Source organism: Cololabis saira, chromosome 17 (assembly GCF_033807715.1).
Source record: "Cololabis saira isolate AMF1-May2022 chromosome 17, fColSai1.1, whole genome shotgun sequence".
Taxonomy (NCBI): domain Eukaryota; kingdom Metazoa; phylum Chordata; class Actinopteri; order Beloniformes; family Belonidae; genus Cololabis; species Cololabis saira.
Genome location: NC_084603.1, coordinates 28,232,669 through 28,260,570, shown reverse-complemented (window position 1 = coordinate 28,260,570; position 27,902 = coordinate 28,232,669). Strand labels below are relative to the sequence as shown.

Below are 27,902 nucleotides of genomic sequence, written 5' to 3'. Positions count from 1 at the left end.
CCGATTTATAGTTCTGCGTTACACGAACGCAGAGCCTACGCCGTCCGTGCGCGTCGCCGCGTATCCCTACGCCGTAAGGCTGATTTATGCTTCGGCGGTAGTGGGGATTTCCCAGTTCCCAGTCGGAATTTTCAACTGGAACGCCCCACGAAGTGGGATTTCCCACTGGGAAAGTGGGAGAGTCTTCACCACCCCCGAGTTCACATTCCAAGATGGCTGCCCCGGTTGTAAACAGTAGAAGAGAGCTCTGTAAAAATCCGTAGCACTTCATTCTAGTTTTGGTCACACTAAATCAGTCGTATACAAGTATTGTTCGGCATATATATGCTGCTATAGTGTAATTTACATTTTTCATGTGGTATATGCGAACTACAAACTTGTTTTCCTACTTTGTAACTGGAACGCTGATAACTCGGCTGTGACGTCATTCCCAGTTCCGAGTTCCGCGTCTGCGTCGATTTAACGCGGAACCATAATTCACACACACACGCACAGAGGCGACTGCTGCTGCTGCCAGGACCTCGATGAGGGGAAATGACCGCCAGTGACCTTAAAGGACACGCTGCATTTTAACCACTGTCCGCATTTGAATTTCCAATAAGATTAAAGTAAACATGTGCGCAGGGGGTTTATTCTAGCATAAAGGGGGGCAGGTTTCGGTTGTCGCTCGGCGTTCTCCCCGGCAGAGCTAGTGTTAGCCCGCTGAGCTACAGCCCGGCTCCTCTCCTCTCCTCCAGCAGCAGCAGCCCGGACTCGCACCGCCATCCCCCCGGCATGGACAAAGCCCAGTCCCGGGCGGAGCAGAAGGGCTCGGCGGGGCCGCTGCTTGTCAACCACGGGCCGAGCCCGCGGGTGTTCCCCGGGGAGCACTGCAGCGGGGCCGGCATGGACAGCCTGCAGCTGCTGCAGCGGGGGGACGAGCCCGACTGCAACTGCTCCCCGGCCAAGCGCTGCCGGCTCCGCAGGAGGACGGACTCGGCCCGGCGGAGCCGCCCGCGTAAGTGAAGCACCCATAGTTGGGGGGGACAATAAACAGTAAAATTTTAGAGAATAAATCCAGGGGGGGACAAGGAATACAAGTTTTAGCCTTCCTTTAATACAGCATTTTGACATTTTCATCTCTATCTCGCAAACAGGCAGAACACCTTTCTTAGAGAAATACAAAACAATGGTATTAGGTGGAAGGTGGCAATAATACAGCACATCTGACATAATACACTGCAAAAACCCAAAATCTTAACAAGAATATTTGTCTTATTTCAAGTTAAAATGTCTCATTTTTAGTTCAAAAAAATCTCATTACACTTAAAAGAAGACTCATCACTGGAAAAAAAAACAACAATTTTCACCTGTTTCAAGTAGATTTTCACTTAAAAATCTGCTAGTGGAACAAGATTGCTTTGCTTATAAGATAAATCTTGTCGCACTGGCAGATTTTTCTATTTATTTCAAGTGAAAATTTACTTGAAACAGGTGAAAATTGTCAAATAAGTTATTTTTCTGGTGATGACTCTTGTTTTAAGTGTAATGAGATTTTACTGTTTATTATTATTTTCGATTTCGGTATTTTCGCCCCTGGCAGCACCGGTGTCACTGGTGATGGTGACACACACACACACACCGGCTCGTTTTATGGGGTTTGCACAACGAAATATCCCTCGTATTCCCTCGGTTTTTTAAGTGTGTGTTATATCTTTATGATTGACCTTTGTTTCTGTGCACATTCCTGTTTGTTTCTTTTATTTTTTTTTGCTTGAAACGGCCAGTGTCCCCAGCCTGCCGTCGCCAGGGAGACCTCCTTCTGTGTTTATGAACCCTCAGGTTGCGTTTGCGCGGCTGTGATTGGTCGGTGTCCAGTGGTGGAAAAGCTCCTGATAAGTGGGCCTGGCTTGCACCGACCAATCAGCGGCCGCCTCTTGTCTACTAGATGAAGGGTGAATGGGCCGGAGTCCCTCCTCTTCCCTTACCAAGTGTTTGGATGATGCCAGTGAGATTCATCCTGATTTAAGTTTGCAGGTTTGGCACAGAATACATGAAAGCGTTGCTTTTCTTCGCTTTGGGAAAGTCTCAGCAGACATCTAGAACCGACTGAACACTTGAAACATTTATATCACAAGAGGAATAGGGTATAGTTTTGTTTTTATTCAGTAGGGTTTTCATTTTTTTAAGCACACAATGAAGCTAATAAGTGAGAAGAAACCTGGTAAGTGTAACCTGACTTTTGTGTTTTATTATACTGAGAAGAATGAAAAACGGACTTCATGTCTAATTTGTATCCTGGTGTTAACTTGAGAAACTGTCTTTTCAGATATTTAATTTATTTAAATTAATTATCCTTAACACGTGATGTTTTAGCCTGGCAACTTGATGAGTGTTGCACATTTTAAATGAATATTCTGTACTTTTATTTAATTCAATCCACTATATTTGACATTCTCAGCGTTTGACATTTTGTTGATAGAAGATATTTCCATCTTGCTTGGTTGGTGAAAGCCCAGGGGTTTGTTATGGTTGTGAGTGCCTGGTCTTGATAAAATGTAATCTTACTCCATGGAGATGTTTACACAGATACTAGCCGTAGTTGCAAGCCCTGTTTCCAAGCCAGCCCCTCAGCATTCCTAACATCAACTATTACTTTAGGGGGAGGTGGAGAGGGAGGGGGAGGTCGGGATACTTTTTTTGGGGTTGTTTGGGTCTGATTTCCAGGAAGCTGTTATGTCATTTGTTAACAGCATCTATAGTGCAGTGAGTTTATCTTCTTTTAAGACTGTGTTTACATCTGTTATCTATTATATGTTGCCTACGTGTAATCAGAGGCACTTTACATTTTCAGGGTTTAGTTAATTTTTTGCCACAAAAAGCATAACTTTCAAGCCTGGAGTCACTAAGGAGTCAATGTTTTGTTTTTTTTTCACTTAGTGATAGTTTACACATTGTCTACATTTTCTGTAAGCTGAATTACATTCACTAATATTTTGTAAACAAAGTGACTAATATTTAGCGCTTTAGTCAGATAATGTAGCTAATCATTCATTCATTCATTCACGTCTGTGTTCTTAATTTCTCGATTCATTCATTAATCTTGATTTGTAGCAAGCTTGTTGTAGTGCTGCATAAAACCTAGAATTACTTGCATGAAAATGGGAGAGATTGACACTGACACTACTGGACAATCCAGTGTTTACAAACAGTTTGTACTCTATTATCTCTGAGTTAACTAAGATAAATGGGTTGTAAGTTGCAAAAAAGCATTTGAAAGCTCCATAAACTACCTAAAAAAACCTGACAATCATCATGAAAACAATTGGTGGAGGCCATTTATGTTATGATCACAAAAGACACATTGACATGCTGATGTTGTGAGCAGTGATTAGTTGGTGGGGACTGTGTTATTACATTATTATGAGTGCTCAGAGCTCCTGTATTTGGTATACACCTACCGTTAAACATACTCAACTTGATCTCAGTTACATACAGCTGTAAAGTTTCATGACTTCAGCTCACGTCATTGTGGTGTGTTGACAAAAACGTTCTATACTCAAACTTTAATGTAAACACTTGCCAGAGGGCAGGTAGTTCTCAGTTCCATAGTTGTCTCCATGACACAATTTAGCCATAATGAAACATACACATACTCACAAAGTGAAATCAATCCCTGAGCAATTGTGATGTTGCCGTGGATGATACGGTAGTGATGCTTTTGCTGTGATGCTGAGCAGCCAGAGAATGAAAGGCCTAACACCAGATTTAACCCTGGTTACGTAATTAAAGCAACATCTCATGTGTAAACTTTGACATGTCCGGTTAGATTCCTCTGCTTTATAGCTGACTTAACCTTGGACAGAGGCCAGTCGTCCTGATTAAACCCAGATAAAACTCTAAGCTTTTCTTTACTGAGGGCTGACCCTGGAATTTCACATCCCTGCCGGGATGTGATTTTTCTCTTTTGTCACCGTATGATTTTTCTTGTTTGTGGTTTAAGAGGTTAATTTTTTGGTAATGCTGCATGAAGTACAGCTTATTTTCACCTGAAGTAACTTTGCAGCAGTTTGTATCGGAGGTCGCCTGGAATGACAGAGCTGAACTCTTAATCAGATTTGACATATTTTTCAGTCATTACATACTTAATCTTGTAATGGCTGACCTAGATAATGTGACTTAAAAGTGGTATGAAAAATGAGGTATTTAAGTTGGTAAAAAACACAACAACGGTAACTGTTCTGAGGTCCTTCTGAGTACTTCACATGCAACAATTTGTAATATGTCAGCTGTTAAATGGAGTTACAGTTTGCACTATATGTGTAGCTGTATTTGATTCTGTATGTGAAGTTTTACATGAGGTATCATAGCAGTTATGCAGGATGATAAGTGGGTCTTTGAGCTCCACAGATTGGTGGGCTGGCAGAATCTCTTTACTTTATATTGCATGTTAACATTTGATTCTATCCCCGTCTCCTTAGAACTGATAAGTAAGATAAGATAAATAAATCAGCCATCCACACAACATTGTAGTGTTGTGATTTTGTGTAAATGCATGTCAACTACCCCATGAGCCAGTGCAACCTGTGAGCACACAGCATTACCGTTCTATGCCTGCATGGGTGTTTGAATGCCTCAGCAGAGAACCATTCAAATTCCAGCATCAGAACCCCAATTTTACTTTTAAACAATAATTAATTTTGTCCTGGACTTTGTAGAAAAGAAAATTATCTGATTAACCAGTCTAAAGCCTGCTGCGCTGTTTGGGTTCAGTGTCTGAAAAGCTTAGATTTCTATATTTTGATTGTGATACAGTGTTTTTGGATCAGTTATGTGTGAAGTGGTGATACAATAGAGTAAAACAAGGGGGGTGGCACTTATTGAGACAAATACTTTGGCTATTGATTTAAAGTGTGGTTTCTGTGGGGTGGACTGGAGGATTAAGTTTGGTGGATAAGACTTCTAGGAAACTGTTCAGCTAATGAAAATCATAAATCCAAAGTCTTTTGTGATCACAGTTGAAAATTTTAATTGAAACAAAACATATTTTGTTTAATGTTTGATTACATTTCTTGGAACTAATGTCATAATTGGCCTACAGGCTAGCCGCATATTAATGTTGTAAAGCAAAAGCAGTAGCATTGAAAATAGTGGTTGCAGTAGAAGCCTCATAACAACCAAAATCCTACTTGGTTGAGTCAAAGGGATGCGCATAGATGGATAATAACATTGTAACAGTGAAATCAATGCTAAGAACAAGACCTTTGGTACGTTCAGTGAAATGCTCATCATTGTATCCAGTCTGTAAATGTGTCTCTTGTCTTATCACAGATCTTTTTATAGGACAGAACAGCTTAGCTTGAACAAAACAAACAAAAGTGCGTCTCTGCTCAGTGGAAACTGTTCACACTTGCCTGCTGTACCCACCATGTGGACATGCAGTGTGAGGCAGGTGTGTGTTAGGCCAGGGGCCTTTCACCTACATAGACACACATCACTCCCTCATGTGGCAATCACACGTCTTGCTACAGTGACCTTTGGCAGCACATACAGCACACGGCGTTTGTGTAATATGTGCGTCTGAGCTTCTTAAATAGAAACAACGGGTAACGTTATGAAGAATACAGAACATTTTTTGTTTGTTTAAAATCAAAAATCATGAGCACCCACTAATTCCTCACTGTCTGCCATCAGGCTGCAACACTGATCAAAAGAGTTAAACAAATGTGAGTTACGCAAGTGGAATCTTCTCTGCAAGTTTAGTTTATTTCTTTTTTAAATGAATTGACCAATTTAGCCTTGAAGTGTCAGTGAATGAATAAAAGAAAGAGGAATATTCATTTGAGAAATCCAATCAATAAATGTCAAATACTTTAAAGCATACTTAGAAGATAAGAAAAAAGAAATATTTGTCCCACAATGGAGAAATTGCAGCTTGCAACAACATAGAGAAAGGGCAGAATAAGAGATACGAGCAAGAAGAAGCTTATAAAATCTAAGTAATGAACTGAATGATCAATTGCACAGACTGGTGTTTTGAGGTTTTTGCACCTTGTGGTGTAATACCACACAGGTGTGGTGCACACAATGTGGAGTCTAAAACAGCAGGAAGGAAAGACCTTCCATATCTTTCCCTCACACATCGAGGGTGAAGCGGTCTGTCACTGAAGCTGCTCCTCAGTTCTGTCAGGTCACCGTGCAGCGGGTGGGACTCGTGGTCCAGGATAGATGACACTTGAGCCCGGACTCTCCGGACACCCACCTCCCTCACTGAGTCCAAAGGGCAGCCTAGGACAGAGCTGGACTTCCTGGTGATCTTATCCAGCGTCTTGCTCTCCCTCTCTGTGATGCCACTGTTCCAGCAGACCAGTCCGTGCAGAAAGGCTGATGCCTCTTTCACTCCAAAAGACCTCAGTCGCCTCAAAAGGTATAGCTTTGCTGCTCTGTCCTTTCATGTAGAGCGCATCAGTGCAGTCAGTCCAGTCCAGTTTGGTGTTGAGGTGAACACCCTGGTACTTATAACAGTCCACTTGCTCAATGTCCATTACCTGGATGTTCACTGGTGAGGGGAGGGCAGAACAGTGTCTGCAACAATCCACCACCATCACCTTGGTTTTACTCATGTTGAAAACCAAGGTCAAACTTGGTCTTCAGAGCCAACTAACCGGCATGTTTTAGTTGTTGCTCTGTCCTAACACATCTGCCTCAAAGTAGCGGACCAGCAACAGACTTGTGTAGACCCTGATGACAAGTTGATGGTGACCCAGTCATTTGAACTTCGTTTGTTGGAGCAAAGCAACATCTGAAATATGCAAGACAGCGGGCTCTGACGACCAGGTTATAGAACACTGGATTGGAGTATTCACTCCCTAGATTGAGATGATGCTTGTGGTTGAAATAACTCAACACCATTTTGTATTTATACATGTAAAGGATTCCAACTGCACAAAATACAATCAGAAAGCTGCTGTTTTAAATACTCTTTGAAGTACTTGATTCCTTTATAAATGGTCATCTCAAATCAATTTTTAAAGAATGATGCAAAGTTCTATTCAGAGTTGCATTTAGGAGGTTTGGGTGATGTACAAGTCTACGGGATCATTCAGATATTATAAAGTTTCAGTACATATTCTAAAGGAATCTGCTGTTGACTAAAAGGGAAAAAAAGAGCGGTCCCTGTAGAAAGTTATGATGTAAACATCTAAGGACATAAATGTCCGTTTGTAGTCGGTCTGTATTCCACTGAAGCTGAAGAGTCCTTCAACTGAAGTTACTGTGTTGTTAAATCGCTGTGTCCCGTATAGAGTGTGTAATGTTGTTTATGTTGACGCTAATGCAACGGAGCAGTCCCCAAACACAGAGTCACTCTCATGTACCAGTTTATTCAGTTTCCTTGAGTCACCTGCTTTGCCGCTGCTGTCCCAACAGCAAAGAGAATTGACCCTCCATGACAGACTGATAGAAGATGTACAATAACTTGCTGCAAACACTCAAGGGCCTCAGCTTCCTAAAGAACTATGTTCTGCTCTGTTTCTACTTGTAGACAGGTTTGGCGTTGCTTCTCCAGTCTAGCTATCACCCAGGTATTGTTGGTCCTTCACCATATTCACCCTGATCCTCTTTACAATCCATTATCATCTCTTTTGACTTGTTAAGGATGAGGTTATTGTTCCATGCTGTGGCTGTGACAGATTGTCAGTTAATTAATAATTTAGGCTGTCTGTATTTTCTGGAGCCTTTTGCACGGTAATTTAGAGTAATTCATACTAAACTTAGTGGGGAAATTAAAGAAGTAGATTGTTATGGTGCTGTCACCTTTGTCCAGGTGAGTGACCTTCCTGAAGCTAACAGCTCAACTCCACCCTTGGAGAGATATGCATACTGCAGTCGGTCATAAAATGCATTTATATGTTTACTTAGCTGGGCCAAAATAATCTCTCCAGGGCTTTCATGATGTGGGATGTTCAGACTATGGGTCTGTATACCAATTATGCCTAAAGTAGGATTTACATTTTATTTATGTTGTGGGCCAAAACAAAAAGGAGCTGCTTCTCTCTTTTATTTTGTTTGTGTTTTTTAATTTTCTCTTACATAGTGAAGCTGAACTACATACAGCTGTCTGTTTATCTATATTTAAGAGTAAATGCCTGTGAAGTGTGTCTGTTCACGCCCACATCAATCCAGTCGTTTGAGTTTAAGTCAGTTAATAAGGTTTGGGCTGAAGGTGAAAACTTTTGTTAATTTCTGTGAAATAACTGCCGAAGTAGGACAATTTAACATTTTAGTTTGTCTACAGTTGTTATGAATTATGATGTTCCTTCTCCATATTTTTTTATATGTCCTCAAGTTCTGGTTTCACTACAAAGTTTTAGTATCACATAGCTTAAGTGCGTATAGAGACATTTCCAGTTTGTCCACATTAAAGTCTAGAACGGAAAACTTTAAATTTACAATAAGTAGTCAGAGAAAATGACTCTCTCCTAGCACTTCCAAATGTTGCATCATTGGATGACTTATTTCAAGCATATAGCAAAAACGTCTGATGCTATGATGTTGTGCTAAAGAAGTTTAAATGTTCTTTTAATGAGTTTTAAGAGTTGTTTGCATGTGATAATTTTTAAGTGAACTGAATTCAGTAAAGGGGACCAGCAAAAAGTTTGCATGTGATAATTTTTAAGTGAACTGAATTCAGTAAAGGGGACCAGCAAAAAGTGAACCATCTTGAGTTAATTTGATAAAGGACCCTGTTTTATTTGTGGTCAACTTCAGATCTGTCAAGAGCTCGCTCCTCTGCTCTTACCTTTTTTAACTTTTAGATCTTTGCTTCTTTGAGTTTTGAGTCTTACTATTTCAATTTACACATTTTTAAGGCTGTCTTTCTTTGGTGACCGGGGACAGTATGCATACTGGTACTATAAATAAGCTCATTAAAGTTTTAGTACATTTTAACAGGTAGTTCTCCTCTCATCTGGATTCCACAACTCAAAATTAGTTGCTCTAATCTGAAAATGGACTTTGCTTCAATAAGCCAGAAAGAATCAATGTGTTCTATTCCGCAATCTGTTGTGAAATTATCACATCTCATGATCATCAAGTTGAGGTCATTTTAAAGTCACGTTACCTAGAAGTCATATACAGACTTTTAGCCCCTGTGGATGCTGGTAGAAGCCCAGGTTCTCGTTTAAGTTGTGTTTAACCAGTCAACCGCTGGATTAATGCAAAAAAAAAGTCCAGTGGTTGTTTTCTGTTGTTAAAGTGACTCTATGATTTCATTTTTCATTGCTCTGGAATTGCTAGAAAACTGAGGGACATTTGACAGTTTTTTCCAATAACAGAGAGCTAGTCAGATATGGTGTCAGGTTACTTGATTATAAAATAAATTAGCTAGTTCAAGCCCCAGAATTGCAAAGATGCTGACTGTCCGTTAGTTGATCGACTTTAGAAGATGAAAACTGTTGACACTTAGCTCAGTTAGTCCTAAAATATCCACCCATTTTTCTTTCATGCCACAAAGACTCAATTAACAAGTGACGAAAAAATATATTTTATTTGCGTGATCTTTGTTTTGTTTTACAGCAGAGCATGTTCTAAGGCAAAAGCAAAACAAAAGGAAAAACACTTTTCAAGAGGAAATTGCAAACTATACCTTAGCATCACCCTGTAACAGCTGAAATTAACATTTCCTGGAATGCTGTTGTTTATTAGCTCAAACAGAAAAAGACAGGTCTTAATATTTAACTCAAAGTTGATGTGTTGCATTCAGGTGAGGTGACATTCTTAGCCTTGTAATACTTTTCTATTCTTCTTCCTTCTAAGTGTTTGTTTTGGCAGTGTACATTAGATCATAGTCATGCTGCTTTATCCCTCTTAAGTCAGTCACCTGGATATTGACAGTATTAATGAGATGCTTAAGATTCTTTTTAATTAGATAATGCTATCAGAGGAATCAGTGATACACCCTCTATTCACCGGTAAGCCCTCTGCTCTCGTGGCACCATAGGTTAACACATTGCCACTTCTGCTTTACTTTGATGGTCCTTTCTGCTCTCTCGGCAGTCATGGTTGATCCTTTCTGAGATACGAATTCCATTTTTATTCTATCAGACCAAAGAACATGCTCCTCATATTCTCCCCTCAACTTTGCTCCAAAGAACAAGCCATTTTTGTTCTATTTTGTTCATTTTATTTGACATCCATAGAGACGCTGTTATGCAATGTCCTTTGGATTGTCTGAGCTGTCACAGCAACTCAGATTTCCATTGATAGATAGTGCACTGTCTGCAGCACTGGTCTGTTTTTCAGGGGTGGATAAGACACTATTTCTGAATTTGAGTTAAATCTGTGCATTTATCATCCTGCTAAAACTGTGTTTCCTATTTACTTGTATGTCGGTGTGTGTGTTTGGGGGGACCCTTTTCTTAATTGGGTCACTAATCTTTTGTTTGGTTGTTCCGGCTTAAAAGATCTGTGAACACAAAGGTTCAACATCTTTACAGTCAAAAACATAAACAGTTACCCAGCATGTGGAGGTAAATGCAGTGATGTATGAAGGAAGTGCTAATTAGATTGTAGATGATAATGACTTCTTCAAGTTTTCTAACAACTGAAAAGAATGATTTAGAAATATGTTTTAGTTTCTGGGGATTATTTTAAAAGAGGAGCTGTATTTCTGCACGAGTATGTTTGTTTATATGCAAAGCACTTTGTTTGGAGTGTGTTCATGGCTGAGTGGATTGGACTGCTGTCATTTACTAAATAGATGAATTCTTTGCATTCTTCTGTTAAAAGGAATGCAAAGCTGCTGCTTTCCCCAACAGTGTGTTTTTAGTGAACACAATGCTTTCTTGATCAATTGTCTAACGTTCACACCGTTTCAGACTACAGATTCTCATAGCTTGGAATGACCATACTTGCATTAAATATTACTATTTCTTATCTTTCAAATCTTTGTACAACACAATATGATATAAATATAGATTCTTCTAAGACTTGAAGAGTGATAGTACACGCTAAATCTCTGACCCCAGTAACATTGCTGTGTCAGCCTGGTTGATAAGATACCAACCTTCTCTGACTTTCTTGCTAAACCAGAACTTTGGTATGTATTGAACACAGCCAGCACAAACGCAGCAGGCTTCACCGGCTGCTAAGCATAGCTGTGAATTTACTGAGAAAAATCAAATCCTCTTCTATAATTACCAAATGATAATATAGTTTAATATGTTATATTGTCCATTTGTTTTTTCTAATGTTGTTTTGTTATTCTGGAAGCGCTTTAGTTTGTTTTGTTGTATGCGTTATGTTGATTTGAGTCACAGATACATGCCATGAAGTTTATCTATTTTCTTTGGAATGGAGACAACCCCACTGTTCTCCAAATAATCTCATTCTTTAAGTTTTAAATAAAAAATTAACAGTTCATGTTTATCATCAGGCCGGCTTACTTTTATCAGGGAATATTTTAACTATTAAATTCATGATTGTCCGCTTATTGGCTTGAAAAACGATTCCAAAGTTAACTCATTAGTTTTGTACTCATGTTCCCCATGTTGATCAAGCTTTTATTTAGGCTCATTTTTTAGCATAATATTACACATTAATGGTAATAAATGTTACTGTGATTGTGAGAGCAGGGTTGTATTGTGGTGTTTGCAGGGTCTAGATAAAGAACAGTAGTAACGTGGATAGTGTATTTGACACTGCAGCAGAATAAACAGGAGGTGATGGAGGAGCGCTTCTGTTTCCATAGCAACATTAGGTCTTGATGAGCTGTAGTGGTCCTTTTTTTATCCCTCACCTCTACGCTGTTGTTCTGAAGATGTTTTTATTTCCCTCTTTGTTGACTTGGATGTTGTACCACACTATCAAGAACAGATGGTATCTTATCTTGCGTCATGACCAGTCCTCTGTACAACATTCTTAGTCCTGCTTGTCTGAGACGCCGCTCACCCTTCTGTTTACTTTAAGCCAAATAATCTCCTTTTCGGGCCACATGGCAGCTACATTGGTGTGCTATAATTTTATTTTGTTAAATGAACAGTCAAATCCCTAAAGATATTCAGTGTACTTTTATAACACAGAAAAAAATAAATCTTCTGCAAGCTTTGGTGCTGCTTTCTCAGTTGTATATCCTTATTAATGTACTGTATATCTTTTGATTTTGGGGTGTTGACAGACATATACAAGGTATCCGAAGGCTTAGTGGCTAAAGTATGATGGACCTTTTGTTCTTATTTTTCTGATATTTTATAGGCTAAGCACCTCACTCACTATCATGAAAAAAATAATCAGGCGACTAAGATACTTGACAAAATGTCTTAAAAAGCGATAGAGGCTGGGCATCCTGGCCGGAGCGTCCTTTTAAAAGGATTTCTTAGGGTTTCTTTTTTTGTTGTTGCAAAAGTGCTATTTTTTGGTCCCGCATTGTAATAATGATATCATAGTAAATGTTAAATCACAGCTCACAGCTTAATCACAGCTCTGTCCTGTTTCTTCTCCAGCTTTCCCCTGGTTTGGTATGGACATTGGTGGGACCTTGGTGAAGCTGGTGTACTTTGAGCCCGTTGATATAACGGCAGAGGAAGAACAAGAAGAAGTGGAAAACCTCAAGTCCATCCGCCGCTACCTCACCTCAAATGTGGCCTATGGTGTGTATACCCCCTCACACGTGCACATGTGGAGGGATAGTCGGGTCGATATAAGGAGAGTTTGTTTCACAGCACAACCTGGGTCACAATTACATATTGTGGAAAAAAAAAGAAAATTTTTTTTATCCGCTCAGGTAAAACTGGTGTACGTGACGTCCATCTGGAGCTGAGGAACCTGACCATGTGCGGCAGGACGGGGAACCTGCACTTCATCCGCTTCCCAACACAGGCCATGCCGCGGTTCATACAGATGGGACACGACAAAAACTTCTCCAGCCTGCACACGACACTTTGCGCCACGGGAGGCGGGGCTTACAAGTTTGAGAACGACTTCAGAACGGTGCGTTTATGACCAGAGAAAATACCTGCTGGTTGGCACATAACTGATCTGTTACCGTTTTATTTTAAGCCAAAAATTTCAAAGTTCAAGCTTTTCAAATGAGAACATTTGTTTCTTTCCTTTGTTTTATCTTTTCTGTTTTGAACATTTGTTCAGACAAGATCAAAAATTTCAGATCAGAAGTTTTATTTGCAGAATCTGTTACTTTCACAGTTTACAGATTGATAATTTTTTCTTTCTTCCTTTTTTTTCCTTTCCATTTTTAAAAATGTATTGCCTGTCTTTTTTTTGGAAGTTTTGTATCCCAAGGCGCTTACATACTGGCATTTCTTTGTGGAACATTTCACCCTTTTGACGGTGCCTGTATGCAAAGGCGTAAAATCTGATCACCTCTCTTTTTCCACCACCAAACTTTCTGATCATGTTGACCACACTCAAAAGCACGGAGCCAGGGACAAGCAGCGCTCGTAGTTAAAACCCACTCACAAATGAAACAGCAGCTGGAGAGAAAGACCCGGACCCTTCCAGCTGGAGGAGCCGCAGTGTTTTTATTTACTGTACTGATGCTGTACATGCAGCCGAGTCTGTCCAGTTACACTGTGAGACCTTCCTGGTCAACTTCTCCACACATCAGCCTGCTATATACACACACACACACACACACACACAGACACAGACACAGACACACACACTCTGTCACTCTCTTTTCCATGCGCCTCTCTAGTGATGGCAATTGTGTGTATACACACAAGAAACCTGGCAGCAAAAAAAAAAAAATCTGAACGCAATGACCCCCTCCGCCTCGTTCACACTTTGGTTCTGGAGTGTATATAATGTATGTAATGTATATAAGGACACATGTTTGCAGGACTTTCCTCTCTTCCTTGGCCCAGTATGTAAAATCCAATGGAGGAAAATTGGTTGCTCACTGTTAATGGAAATATTACAGAACGCCAGTATGTAAGTGCCTCCTGTTTCACCAAGTTTACCGGAGTTCATTGGCCCTGTCTGTTGACATTTATATCAGTGAACTCGGCTTTGTCCTCTTGAATCAAGGCAACTGAACCTTTGATTCAAGCTTTTGAGGATTACTGTGACCTGAATGACTGATACTCTACTTCAGTTTAACTCCCTCTTGTACTTCTGTGGCAACTGACTTAAAAGTTCTTCATAAAACAAAACAACTGAAGAATGTGTGAATCTTGAAGAATATGTAAACTATTTACTTTAAATGGTCCTGAATAATTCAAACTTCTTTGAACCTCTAACAGCAAAAACATAGTGTCTCCTTGATACTTAAACTCGCCTCCATTTATGGGGCAGATGGCTGAGCTGGAGCTGCTGAAACTGGATGAGCTGGACTGCCTCATCCGTGGCCTGCTGTATATCGACCGGGTTGGTTTCAATGGACACCCGGAGTGCTACTATTTCCAGAACCCGTCAGACACCCACAGCTGCGTGAAGAAGCCCTGCAACCTTGACAACCCCTTCCCTATGCTGCTGGTCAACATCGGCTCCGGGGTCTCCATCCTGGCGGTGTACTCTGAGAACAACTACAAGCGCGTGACCGGGACCAGGTGAGGAGGATTTCCACCTATTGATACTCCTTATATTCACAGTATATTATGCAGTCAATAAATCTATCAATTATTCCGAATGATTAATGAACTGATCGGATTATGAACTGCACAACTTAAACCATTTTATTTTGCTATTAGGATTCAACATTTTTAAGGCATGTGGCAAGAAAATGTTGAAAATCATTTCCCCAGTCAAGATTTATTTAACTTGTGTGATGAATTCCTAGATGGTTTAAGATATCCAGACAATTCAAAGACAAACAGAAGTGAAAGAGGACAGGAAGTTAGTGGGTGTAAGAGAGGATGATACAGAGGAGGGAGAATGGAGACGGGTGATTGGCTGTGGGGACCCCTGAAGGAAACAGCTGAAGGGAAGAGAAGACAGGAAAGCAGAGAAGTAGAATTGTGCAGATACGAGTCTTAAGGGCGCCCCCAGGGCTCCTGTAGTAAGATCACAGACAAGATTCATCAGTGTTTCACACGTATTTACAGGCTATGGTGACACACTTGTAACGTTAACTTCTCACTACTGTTATTTCTAAATTGTTGGTGCAAATCAAACAATTTAAATAGTTTCTGAGAGTAGAAAACGAGAACTTTCTGATGGTGTACCATATTAAACGGTTAATACAAACTGAGCAAACACCAGAAGCTTTGAGTAGTGAGAGTCTTGGATAGTTTTATTGAGTTTGGGAGAGAAATGTCTGAGATATTCGGGTCTTATGCCCCATTCACAGGGGATTAAAATGATCTGGGGACCTGCAGTAATTTGTAATAATCACGGAGGACATCTGTGATTTTAATCCCCTGCAAATGCGCCATGTCTGTGGTTTGTAAAAAAATGAGCTACCGTATTTCAGCAAAGACCGAGGTCACGCGATAATTTTAATCCCATCTGAATGCACGTTAGTAATTCTGTGCACCGGCAGGAATCTTTCAAAAAAAAAGAAATTTTTTTTGCTTCTTTCCCGGTGTAATTTTCGGCAATTGCGGTCCATAGTGTGATATTATATTGCAATTTCAGCTTATATCCACCCCTGCAGTGTGATCAGTGTGATCTGATATTTTTGATGATAAACAGAAATTAATCAACATTAACCTTCACATGGAGACTTATAAAAAAGTCCAGATGTGCAGAACAACAACAATGCGACCCTAACCCTAAGACGTGTGGCTGCATCAAGCACTAAGAAACTTTTTATCTTTCATCAAGCTCAAAGCCTGTCTAACAGCGCAAAACCTTAGGGGCCTCAGGGAAAGCTCTGGAGCTGGTTACCGGGAAGTTTCCTGTTACCATGGCAACTTAAAACAGACTGATAAGCATTTTCCAATTTTGTCACTTGTCACAATGTGACGTGTGGTCACTGAAATCTAACTCTGAGTGTCTGATCAGATGCTTTTTTTTTTTTTTTTACTCAATATTCAAATTTGATTTTAGATGAAAGGTAATGGTTTAATAAAATGCAATGTCTATAAACTACGGTAAAACACAGACTTCACTTATCCACTGTGAGTGCATGGAACTAAATACAGGTGTTGGGGTGTAATTATAGAATTACTGCAGGTCCAAGGTAACTATAGTCCGGTCCGACTGGTGCATTAGTCTTGAAACATGCCAAGCATGTTTTTGGTGGTGCATTTAGAATTTGATCTGCTCTCTGTATCGCTCACGATGGATTCTGCGCCCACCAGGAGAGAGTTTCAACCACCTGAAATGGAGACAAAAATATCTGCTTTTTCTTCTTCACTTTTATGAGCTGTTATATGACTGCTGTCATCAAAAGAAAGATGAAAGCCAGTATTCCTGTAAGAAGTGTTGTACGTTTTTATACACGGCATGAAACAAGTAAAACCAACTAATATTCTATTACTGATTTCATTGCCAACTCATTTAGTCATACATTTTAGTCAATTATTATTTGTTTCACCCCTTTTCACAGGAACATTGAGATCAAGAAAGGGTGATGAGTGAATGTGCTCATTATTTTATCACATAATTAGACTTGGCTGTTGGAAATTATGTATCCAAATCTAACCCTAAACCTCATCCTAACCATATATTAGCATTTAAACTTGAGTCAAACAAGTTTGAAATGTTAGTACATGTTTTCGTGGAACTACAATCACTGAGGTTTGAACTTTGAAGTTTTTCTCGGTGTGCTAGGTGAAGACAAATCAGTAGCTCCACCTGTTATGCCACACTCAGGTGTATGAATTCCAGCGGTATCAACTATCACCTTTTGTAACCTTGGAGCTTGCATAACAGAAGAACTATATAACTACATGGAAAGTCTAGCTGCTCCTTAATCCTGGTTGCAGCTTTTCCCCCTTAAACATTGATTACCCAGGTTTTTTGTTGTCTATTATCTTTGCATCACTGTCCACAACTGATGCCAAAAAAATTTAATGTTTTTTGTTTACAAAGCTGATGACCCAAGAAGTGCAGGGCTTTGGAGCCGTTGAAGGTCAGGTCTGAACAGACATGACATTAGAACTGACATTAAAAGTACTGTATCTGCAAATGATGTTGCTGTCAGCAAAGTTCTTGTGTCAATTCATTTGTTAATTATTTTCTTATTTTACTTTTTTCTGAAGCCTCTTCCCCATTCTCCACTTTGAACTTTTACTTTTTCGGCTGCCTTCTTCCCCCGATCAGCATTTATTTTTGTCCTTTATTTCCCCTCCATTATTGACAGTCTTGTGCCGATTCCTTGTGTGTGCTTCTCAGTCTCGGAGGCGGTACATTCCTGGGGCTGTGCTGTCTGCTGACGGGCTGCGAGACGTTCGAGGAGGCTTTGGAGATGGCCAGCAAGGGTGACTCTACAAACGTGGATAAGCTGGTGAAAGATATCTACGGCGGAGACTACGAGCGGTTTGGCCTGCAGGGATCTGCTGTCGCATCAAGGTGAGTCGGACGTTTCTGGCAGAGTTGATATCAGATACACACTTTACAGCTTGACCGTCCAATTTACCACTGGAAAGATAAAATATTGTGATTTGATTGATGTAACGGATTCTATAATTTGGCTAACAGACCAGGTACAATCAGTGATTACAAAAATCAAAGCAAAAAGGAAAACGTTGAGGTAACTCTGTTGTCATTTCTGACTAAAACCCAGATATCTCAGAAACTGCTCTTTATTTATCCTTTGGTTTATATTATCTAGAGAAAAAACGTGTCTTTCGTCATAAACAAAGGTCCCAATCAACGTCCGAGGAGTTCTGGTTATGAGGAGTACTCTGCAAAATTCTGTTGGCAACCACAGGATGACTGTTTATTTTTTTATAGTCTCATGAGCAGTAAAATTTGTTCACACAAGTTAAATAAATCACATAGTTTTGATTGATGAAATCATTTTTTCAATGTTTTTTTGTTAGTTGGCATATCCCTCAAACAAACTTGGGCAAATTTCTAAACTTAATAGGTAAATGAATAAATTCGTTTAAGATGTTGCATAATTTGGAATCTGATTAGTTGATTAATCGCTTCAATAATTGATAGATTCATTGACTGTAAAATTAGTCGTTTATTGCAACGTACGTGTGTGTGTGCGTGCGTGCGTGCACATACAGTACAGACCAAGTTTTTCTCATTCAAACAAATGGAGAAATGTGTCCAAACATTTGGTCTGTGCTATTAGCATATGAAAGTGGTGCATGAAACAACTGTGGACTGTTAATGGTAAGCTTCATATACACAGCAGCTCACTCTGGGTTGAGTGTTAATACTGTTAACCTGTAGCAGAGTTCAAAGGTTTATCCATAAAGCAGAGATTTTATCATGGCAGTCAGATTATAATCGGCAGGGGTTGTTCCATAAAAACAGCTGTTGTTTCTGGTTGTTACTTCTCAAGGTTTTTGCTCCCGTTTGGTTTTACTGTCTAAAGGTTGAAGGTTGTTTTAAAAGAACAAACACGTGTTTTTGTTTATTATTTTCCGATGTAGAACTAAGAATGTTCCTACAATGTTTTATGTGGCTTGTTTTACAGTTTTGGTCACATGATGTGCAAAGAGAAGCGGGACAGCATCAGTAAGGAGGACCTTGCCAGGGCCACACTGGTCACCATCACTAATAACATAGGATCCATCGCACGCATGTGCGCTGTCAACGAGGTACAAAACCTTTGCCTTTCCTACTGTTTTAGACAGTTTGAAAAAATGTGATCATGGTTTTTTCTCCTCTCTGCATAACATTTGGTTGTAACAATCATTTCCATCACAACAGCTGTGGTGAACTATCATTAGATGTGTTTTCAGTGATTAGCTCACAGCTGGTAGTCAACTTTGGGAATAACTTATAAAATAAGATAATCTGGATTCAATCACAGGTCTTTCTGTGTGCTGTGAGCTTCTTTACAGTGTTGCCTTGTGGCATGGCGATCAAGCAGCATTGTACAGGGCTATCACTGCACACTGAACTGCAGCAAAGAAGCCCACAGCCCAGTGTCAAAGGGTGGATTGTTTCCTTTTCCTTGTTTCTCTTAAATAGCTTTAGAAAGAATCTGATGGTATAAAACTTTGCATCCTAACAGGGACAGATGACTTGATAGTTATGTTTCAAACAAGTCCTTTCTTTACATATCATCAACTTGTTTTTTTGTATCATTTGAGCCGAGCCATTATAGCCACAAATATTTGTTCTTAGTCATATAGCTGAAATTGTCTAATGACAAATTATAAGTTTTATATGTTCTGTCCTGAATTTCTCAGGTCTGTAGTGGTCTTTTAGATTTGAATCTTTATTTGATTGGAGGCTGACTTGTAGCTACGTAGCACCACCTTGTGGTTTGGAACAGTTGTGGCATACTCCTTGTGATGGCTTTCACATAAAACAAGCAGTATTTTCTAATAAGGTTGCCTGTAATAAATTATGATCCAAGTTATTGTGTGAGCATTTACACGATGGATTTGTATCTTTAAGTCATTACCGATTTAAAAATATACAACATGTTTTGTTGTGAGAAATGCAGCTCACATGTTGGAGACTTTCAGAGAAAAAAGTTTAAAAAATACTATAAAACAGTATTTACTGCAACTTTGCAGGTTTTTTTTTAAGTCAAACGGATATTTTAACTTACTGGGGGAAAAACCAACTTAGTATAGATTTAAGTACTTCTAATAGTTAATTAATCTAAAGATGAGGAATGACATTTAACAAAGGTTCCTAGCATGACTTGAAACTTTGCATGTTTATTTTCTTGTCATCATTTATCCTGCTAAATTACTTTCTTTTTGTATCTCTTTCTATCCATCAAATCAGAAAATTGAGCGTGTGGTGTTTGTTGGGAACTTCCTCCGTATTAACACAGTATCCACAAAGCTGCTAGCCTATGCCATGGACTTCTGGTCGAAAGGACAACTAAGAGCCCTCTTCTTGGAGCATGAGGTGAGCACGTGACCAATCAGCTGCAAGTTGAAGTCATGTCCAACTTCAAACCTTAAAGGAGACCTATTATGGCATTTAATGTATATTTTAAAAAGGCCTTGAATGTCTTAAAAACAATCAAAAGCTTGTTTTTTCTACATAAATCAGAAATTCAGCCTCTGGGTCATGTCTTTATTTTTGCCGCTTCTAACTTCCTTCTCTATGAGTGGATTCTGATGGGAGGGGAGGCTATGATAATGAGGAACTGCGCTGATTGGCTGCCTGAATGACGTGTAGCAGAGGAGGGAACAAAGCCACGCACCGGGCAGAAGAGCCGGCTGCGTAAACTATTAAACCATGTCCCATGCGAGCGAGCGTCAACGACAAAATAAATTCCATAAAGCCTGAATTACGGTTCTGCGTTAAATCAACGCTTACCCTACGCCGTAGGCTCTGCGTTGGTGTAACGCGGAACCGTAAATCAGCCTTTAGTCACCTGAAGGGGGAACGGGTCACCTCGTCTTCACACTAATTCACACAGGAAGATTTAATTGAATTCTAAACAGTTACACCACAGTTATTTACTCCGATTCCTCATCATTTCATTTCTTATGTTACAAGACAAATGAATCATGTTAACTGTAAAGAAATCACAACACTGAATGTTCACAAATGGCAACTTTATTGTTAAAAAAAATAAAAGAACATAAGTTGTATATAAATAACATTTATAACAATAATAATGACTTGGATTTATATAGCGCCCTTCAAGGCACCCAAAGCGCTTTACAGAGACCATTATTCATTCATAAACATTCTCACTGGTGGTGGTAGCTACGTTTTTGTAGCCACAGCTGCCCTGGGGCAGACTGACAGAAGCGTGGCTGCCATTCCGCGCCAAACGGCCCCTCCGACCACCAGCAACATTCATACACATTCACACGGGGCAAGGTGGGTAAGGTGTCTTGCCCAAGGACACTACGACAGCAAACTGGGACGGAGCGGGATTCGAACCGATCATTGGACGACCCGCTCTACCACCTGAGCTACTGCCGCCCCAAATGCATTATGCACTATTGCTGGCTCAAGGAAGGACCGTGCGTCTTCTGAAGGTGTCGTTGAACAGCTTCAGGTGCATTGCTTGGAAGATCTGAAACCATAAACAGAAGAAAAATGTATTACTAACTACAACGGAGCTAAGCTAAATACTTAGCCCATGCAAAGATCATACTTGTAAACAAAAATAAATAACATAAAAAATTAACGTCACTTACCGCTGACTCGTGTGCAGTTGCCGGGTCCGTACTGCTGGTACTGATCCTTTTATGAGGGTAAATGTTGATGCAAAACCTCATTTTTTACTGTCCCTCGTTGTTAAAACAGCCACCGCTTCTGAATAATGGCGGACACTCTGGTCGGCGGAGTTAGTTGTGGGCGTGGTTTCAGCAGAGGAGTCAGACCTATGGAAATCTGAGCCTATCGTTACGTAACGATAGGCGCTGATTCTGAACGGCTCGTAAAAGTCACATGACACTGGAAGATTCAGCCGGGCGGGGTGAACAGACCCTGCAGAATTTCGCTGTTAAAACAGCCACCGCTTCTGAACAATGGCGGGCGCTCTGGCCGGCGGAGTTAGTTGTGGGCGTGGTTTCAGCAGCGGAGGAGACCGAGGCGTGGTTTGCATTTTGCTTACGTAGCGAAAATGCACAAATCTGAACGGCTCGTAGAAGTCACATGACACTGGATGGCTCAGCCGGGCGGGGTGAACAGACCCTGCAGAATTTGGTTGCTTTCCTCCTCCTCTGTGTTGGCAGGGTGAGGGGAGACCACTTTATATATGTTAAAGCAAGAAAAAACTTGTTTTTCATAATAGGTCCCCTTTAACCAAATCTAATCCCACCAGGTATATTTGGACATTGTGATGTATTATTGCCTCCAAGTACTCAAAGTGTCTTCCTCTGCCCGTCTTTGTTGGCTCCAGGGTTATTTCGGAGCTGTGGGAGCGCTGATGGAGCTGCTGAAGACGGCCGACGATTCGTGAACGTTGTCAAGACATTATCAGCTCGTGACAGGACGATGTCTGTCTTTATCCCGAACGCTACGATGTCATCAACTCTGAATGCTGTGACGTCAACAACTTTTAACGCTGCTGAAAGGTCCCAACGATAGAGGCCGCTAAATGAACACTAAGATGGAGACGTGGAAACTGAGAAAAGCCATTTTAATAATTTAACACTTGTAAATAATAATAGCCTTTAACAGTCTTCTAAAGTTCCCAGAGTCCCTCTGTCATAGAGGTTTTAATATTGTGACCTTTAATTTATGGTTTCCTGTTGATTCCTGTGATTAACCCCGTCAAGGAAGCACAGAGACATTTTGTTTTGTTTTTGTTTTTTACGGTTTTTGTGTGCAGAGCTACTGTAGAACTACATCCCGGGGACAGTGGTGCATCGGGCGACGTTTTATGCAGTTGCTCTTCTGGGGAGAACACCTAATAAGAAAAGAAATCAGTCTTGAATGAGTGGTTTTTGCAACCCACAACTCTAGGAAGTTGTGTGTGCGGTCACAGAAAGGCTGGACAGTTTGGTTGCCTGTTTGAGCTACCGTCTTCTGAGGAGTGCACTGAAGCCAAATCCTGTTGAGATGCCTCCTTCAACTCAAATGGGAAGCAGATAAATCTCTTAATTCTGTCTTTTAAGCCACTACATATGGCCTTTTGCTTTTTGTTCATCTCCCCTCTGTCTGCCTATCTGTAAGCAACGCTAGTACTATTTAATTGTCGTGCACACTTACCCAACCTGCTTAGTTTAGTGCGAGATGATGGGACCAAGACATTGTTTTCCAACAAATCGGAGGTCATTGTTGATTTCTGTTCGGGGCCCAGTCTGGCTCAGCGGTTTATATTTGTGATGTGTTGAACAACTTTGCTCTCTTATCCTAACATCAGTTCCTCACCTTTTGGCATCTCCTCCACCCTGCTGCCTTGCTTGTGATGCTTTGGCTTTGTATTTGAGCCTCGTAGATTCTGGCGTGAAAATAGCCGACAACCTCAGCTGTCGAAAAAAAAAAAAAAAAGACTAAAACAAAGGGACTGACAGTGGGGACCAAGATGCTTATTGGCTGAAGTCACCCTCTCTTGTAAAAATACACCCATGTGCTAGTTGTAGAATCGGCATGTTTCACGTGCTTTGTCATTCTGATGGTGCAGATATTACATCATTGAAAACTACAGTCTGGCTAAGACCAGGCTTTGAAAAGGCAGTGATGGGGGAATGGCCTCGTAGGCCGTGGAAGCCTCGTCTCTTCCCCGTCTCTCCCAAGTTGAGTCTCATCCATGCAAGCTAGTGCATGCTGTAAGTGCAGACATCTTTATAAATGTGCTAGTTATGAAATGCTTAAGGGCATGTGGATCTGGAAGTGTGGACCCATCACATTTTAGTGAAGCCTTTGTGATTTAAAGGAACTGGATACATAATTAAGAGAAATTGGAATAATATTTTATATGCATGCCTCATTGTATAAGTGGATTTCTCTGCAGCATCATCACAGGTGTGTGTGCAACTAGCGGGCAGAAACAAGAGGTCATCCCTGTTTGTTTTATGCAGCGATGACAAGGCAGTTAACCGTGCCAATCGTAATGAAACGTTTAGAAATCGTTGAGTGTTCAGAGGGAAGTCTCATTTGTGAACCGAGGCCAGTAAACAGGTGGACCGGAGTCCCACAAGTTTCAAAGGCGGCAGTGTCTCTGCTGTTCCAGCTTTGTTTTTCAGAACATAAACCTCCTGATCCCTTGACGTAAGACTTTTATCTTTTATACGTTTACAACAGAACATAATTACCTACATCTGCAGATTTGACTCACTGTAGATTTTGCTTGCGGGTTATGTAGGGACACAGTTGCTTGGAAATTCTACCCATTTACTGTTTTAATGTCCAATTTTGGTAACTTCTCAGTAGTATTTGATAATATAATCCCCACTAATAATTTATTCAGTGCCAGCTGCTGTCAAACATGAAAGTAGCCGTCACTCGTGTCTTGTACAGTGTTTAAAGTCTTTGTAATTTTTGTAAAAATGTGGCCTTGTCCTGATTATCCTAATTTATTGAACCCAGTAAAACTAAGCCAGTTACCATGGCAATGGGACTATCAATCAAGCAGAGTAGAAATGAAACCAAGATCACATCTATATTAAAACTCTCAACTTTGAATAAGAGTTATTTAATGATTGAGTCAAGAACTGAAAGATTACTAAAAATGTTAATTTATTATATTCCTGCCAATGTTCTTTCCTCCCGCATGAGCAAACAGTAATATTTATAACCAAGAAACCCGTCTAAACAGAAAATGTATTAATCCCTGATGACAGCTTTGGAGAAATTCCTCCATCAGTATGTTTCCTTTTAGCTCTCCATAGATTACAGCCAGTCAGATGATGTTGGTTTTTGAGAAAAATGGACCACAAGTGTATTTCTTCCCATTAAGTGTTGGTGATGCAGCACTGTGCCCCTTCTTAGCCAGGATTTATACAGCCTTTTCTTTTTATTGTCAAAGCAGCTGTGTTACATGCCTTAACCTTCCAGCAGAGGAACTGGGCTCTCTCTTCAGTCGGATCTTAATGTTTTGTGGATTCTCCTCCATCAGACACATTATGACTACATAACAGTTATCAGTTATCTACTCACCATTGGGGATTCTCCTTCAGATTTCTCCTGCAGCACGTGGGTGATTCATTTACACCCTCCTAATAAGGTACTTTGTGAGTTAAGCGAGTATTCTGAAGGTCTTTTTAACAGAATCAAATGATTGACATACAACACTTGAACCCCGACTAATAACATTTTTGCTGTGCCGTTACTTTCTAATGAAGCCGGTGATTTATTCACATCAGCTGAAAATACAACAACGTATGCGAGTGTAGCAAGCTTCTTTTTTTATTTTCTAAAAAAAACAACTCATCTTCCTTAATAGTCCAACACTTTTATCCGTGTTGGCTGCGATAGTATACTGTTTTAGTATTTTGAGGATTTTTTTTAGCTTCCTCTGACGACACTGAATCATCAGCATGATCAATCCTGCTGTGACGACACTGCAAACTGTGACACAAACCTCGCTCTCGTTCTGTTTTTCTTTCACTTGCCTTGCTCAACATCAGGTCTGGATGATGATATCAGGTGCCGTTCCGCTTTATAATCAAGCCGGTGTTGGTCATCTTGTGCCACCCTTTCTTTTAATCTTAAAACCCATATCAGTTGCCTTCTGTGTGTTTCACCGCGTTTGTGCCCTCCACTTTCCTGCTGATTTCAGCTTCTTTCCTTCTGAGCTTTATCTCACTGTTTTGATTTTGATTCTGTGTACGCAGATGCTTTTTTGTGGTCTGCCCTTGCTTTCTGTTTCTGACTTTGCTTTGTTTGTTTGATCTATTTGCCATTGTACTGTAATGGATTGTGGTTCATACACTCTTTTTAATCACAGTCTGATTATCAAATAAGATGTTCACAGCTCACCTGCTGGTCCTGACTTCAGCTTAGTACAAAAATAACTTCCAGCGGTACTGCAGCAGTTTGGGTCGCAAACCCTCTTTGTTTTGTTTGGAACATTTATTTAAATCTTTTTTTGTTGCTGTTGTGTTAATGAGATTATACAAATATGAAGTGTCCCCCCACCAGTGTTGCAGACTGCCAGACGTTAAAACACTCGTAGTATTTTTGGACCTAACTGTTGTACTAATGTACTTCCAGTTTTCCCGTCTGTGAGCTTTATAAGTGGTGATAGTTGTGATTTAATACTTTGTTATTTGAACATCACTAAGCTTGGGGTTCATTTCCCACCGGGACCATCGACACTCACCTCAGTGAGTATTTCCTGGTACTGTAAGGAGCTTCTGCTTGACGCGTCAACCCAACGGCAAATGTTAATCTCATCTGTAGCGAAGTCCAACTAACAACCTATGCAGCCGTTCATCCATCGATGTTTTTCCCCTCTTCAGCTAATGTATCTCTTCTCTAAATCTGCAAGAGTTTGATTGACTTGTTTGTAAATGCTTTTCAGAAATATGCAACCATGTTGGTGATCCCCTCTGAGAAAATGTATTTGAAACTTGCCCCGGAGAGTTTCTGTCCTGCTGTTTCTTTGGGGAGAGTTTTGTTGTAAATCTAGTCGAGGTGGATGCTTGTAACAGGATGTACTAAACCCAATTATGCAACAAAAGATGTCGGACAAACATGTTTTGTCCGTGTGAACTGATCAAGAACAGTTATTTTTTAACTTTCCTGTCACGGTACAAAGGTGCATCTCGTGTGGACGAATGAGCCAGAGCTGAACTCGTTCCAGCTGTTCAATGACTTTCTTTTATGAATGTCGTGGTGGGAGCAGGAAGAAACCTCCGACATGAAGCCCTTTGACGGGGTGTGTTTGGTAGAATCATTTGCTGTCATACCTCATGTGACATAATCCTCACCTTGACTTGTAACTTCCTTGTCACCTTTTGCCTGTCTCATATACTTCACTGTATTTTGCTGAGCTTTTCTGTAGAGACTCCTTATCTGGTCCAACACCCTGTTGCGTGAAAGCATCCGGCCTGGAAACTTATCTTCTGGAAAGCTTGACTGGCAGGACGGACATTTTCACTTTTGTGTATTTGATTGTACAGAGATTTGTAAATAATAACAGTAACAATAATAATAATATGATATATTCAACACCAGCAACCTGTCTGATTACGTGGTTTTTAACTTTCCAACGCCCGCTTTCACAAGCACAACTCGGCACCTCAGACACAATCCCAACGCAGACGGAAGAAGGATCGAGACACTAAAATGCTTTTCTCTGTAGATTCATTGCCCTTTCCACCAATTTTAAGAAATAGTAATTAAATGTAATAGCTGATACTTCTAGAAGTGTGTTTAAATATACACGTGGTACACGATTAATATACTGCTCTTTAGACTTAGATACGTTTTTTTCTGTGCTCGTCCAAAGATCCTACCTTTCACTTTATTCATGTTTTAAGTTCAACAGTTGGATATGTATATTGTTGTACTTTAAAAATTGTCCCAAATCTGTTCAGATTTATTTGACTTAAAAAAAAAAAAGAAAGAACCTTATAAGTTAGTCATTGTTAACTGAAAGCTGACGTTCTTGAATCAAACGTGCTGTTTGGATGGAGACCAGCCTGGATGCCGGTTTCTGTCCATCAGATTTCAGTGCCAGGTGTCCGACTCCTCTGAGTTTGGAGAGTTTAAAAAAAAAAGGGAGAAAAAAAAGGATTTGAAAGGAAAAAAACAGCAATTTCTAAAATGACTGGCTTGTGCAATGTGTATGTATTGAAGTGAAGAGATTTTTTTTTCTAACAAAGAATTAAACTAAAACTGGATGGAAAACGTGTTCCTACTATTTTTCCAGTTGCCTTTATATTTAAAAAGGGCCTGAAGGAAATTGATGTATAAGAAAGGAGATAAGGAAGCACAAAGGATTTTAAAAGTAAATCTCACACTGGAAAAATATTTCCTACATGTGACAAATGTATTAACTGCCAGTTGTTTGTTTGATATTAGCTGTAAACTGAACGACTCAAATACATCCAAGGTTATACTACATACTACCAGTGCAGAAAATCACAGTCAGCATTTACAATATTAGAATAATTTTAGATCTAAAAAAAAGAATAATAATAAAAAATGACTGTTAACAGAGAAACACATTAAAAGACAACAAAACCTTAGATTAGCTACATCCAGCGATGTTGATGACTCGGATCACCCTGTGTACAAGGTTTTCTACCTTCACTTCGTTGTTCATCCAGTGATTGTTGATATTAGTGTTGTTTATGAATCTAAAAGAATGCTGAGAAGTTTTCCTACTACAAACATATTCATTTTTTCTGTTTAGATCGATTACAATAGTCTGAAATAAAGCAAATTCCACTGCAAAAACCGGAAACTTACAAGTCAATGAAACGATACCATGTCATTTGATGGAAATAAAATATATC

General features: G+C 40.0%; 2 protein-coding genes across 3 annotated transcripts in view; one reads left to right on the top strand and one right to left on the bottom strand.

The window, feature by feature from the left end:
• The window catches only part of LOC133463244 (uncharacterized), a 401,257-nt gene that overhangs the window by 307,424 nt on the left and 65,931 nt on the right, over nt 1–27,902 (bottom strand). The gene's annotated exons all lie outside the window — the stretch shown is intronic.
• On the top strand, nt 466–27,902 carry pank1a (pantothenate kinase 1a). Of its 2 annotated transcripts, none has more exons than XM_061745954.1 (8): nt 466–997; nt 12,480–12,626; nt 12,761–12,966; nt 14,290–14,543; nt 17,275–17,451; nt 18,536–18,659; nt 19,807–19,932; nt 21,893–27,902. In XM_061745954.1, the coding sequence occupies exons 1-8, from the start codon at nt 775–777 to the stop codon at nt 21,950–21,952; spliced, it is 1,317 nt and encodes a 438-aa protein (XP_061601938.1). In that variant the 5' UTR covers nt 466–774; the 3' UTR covers nt 21,953–27,902. The 2 variants fall into 2 exon arrangements, with proteins under 2 accessions (XP_061601938.1, XP_061601939.1); XM_061745955.1 differs by lacking the exon at nt 466–997 and adding an exon at nt 1,974–2,203 and having other exon boundaries at nt 21,893–27,900.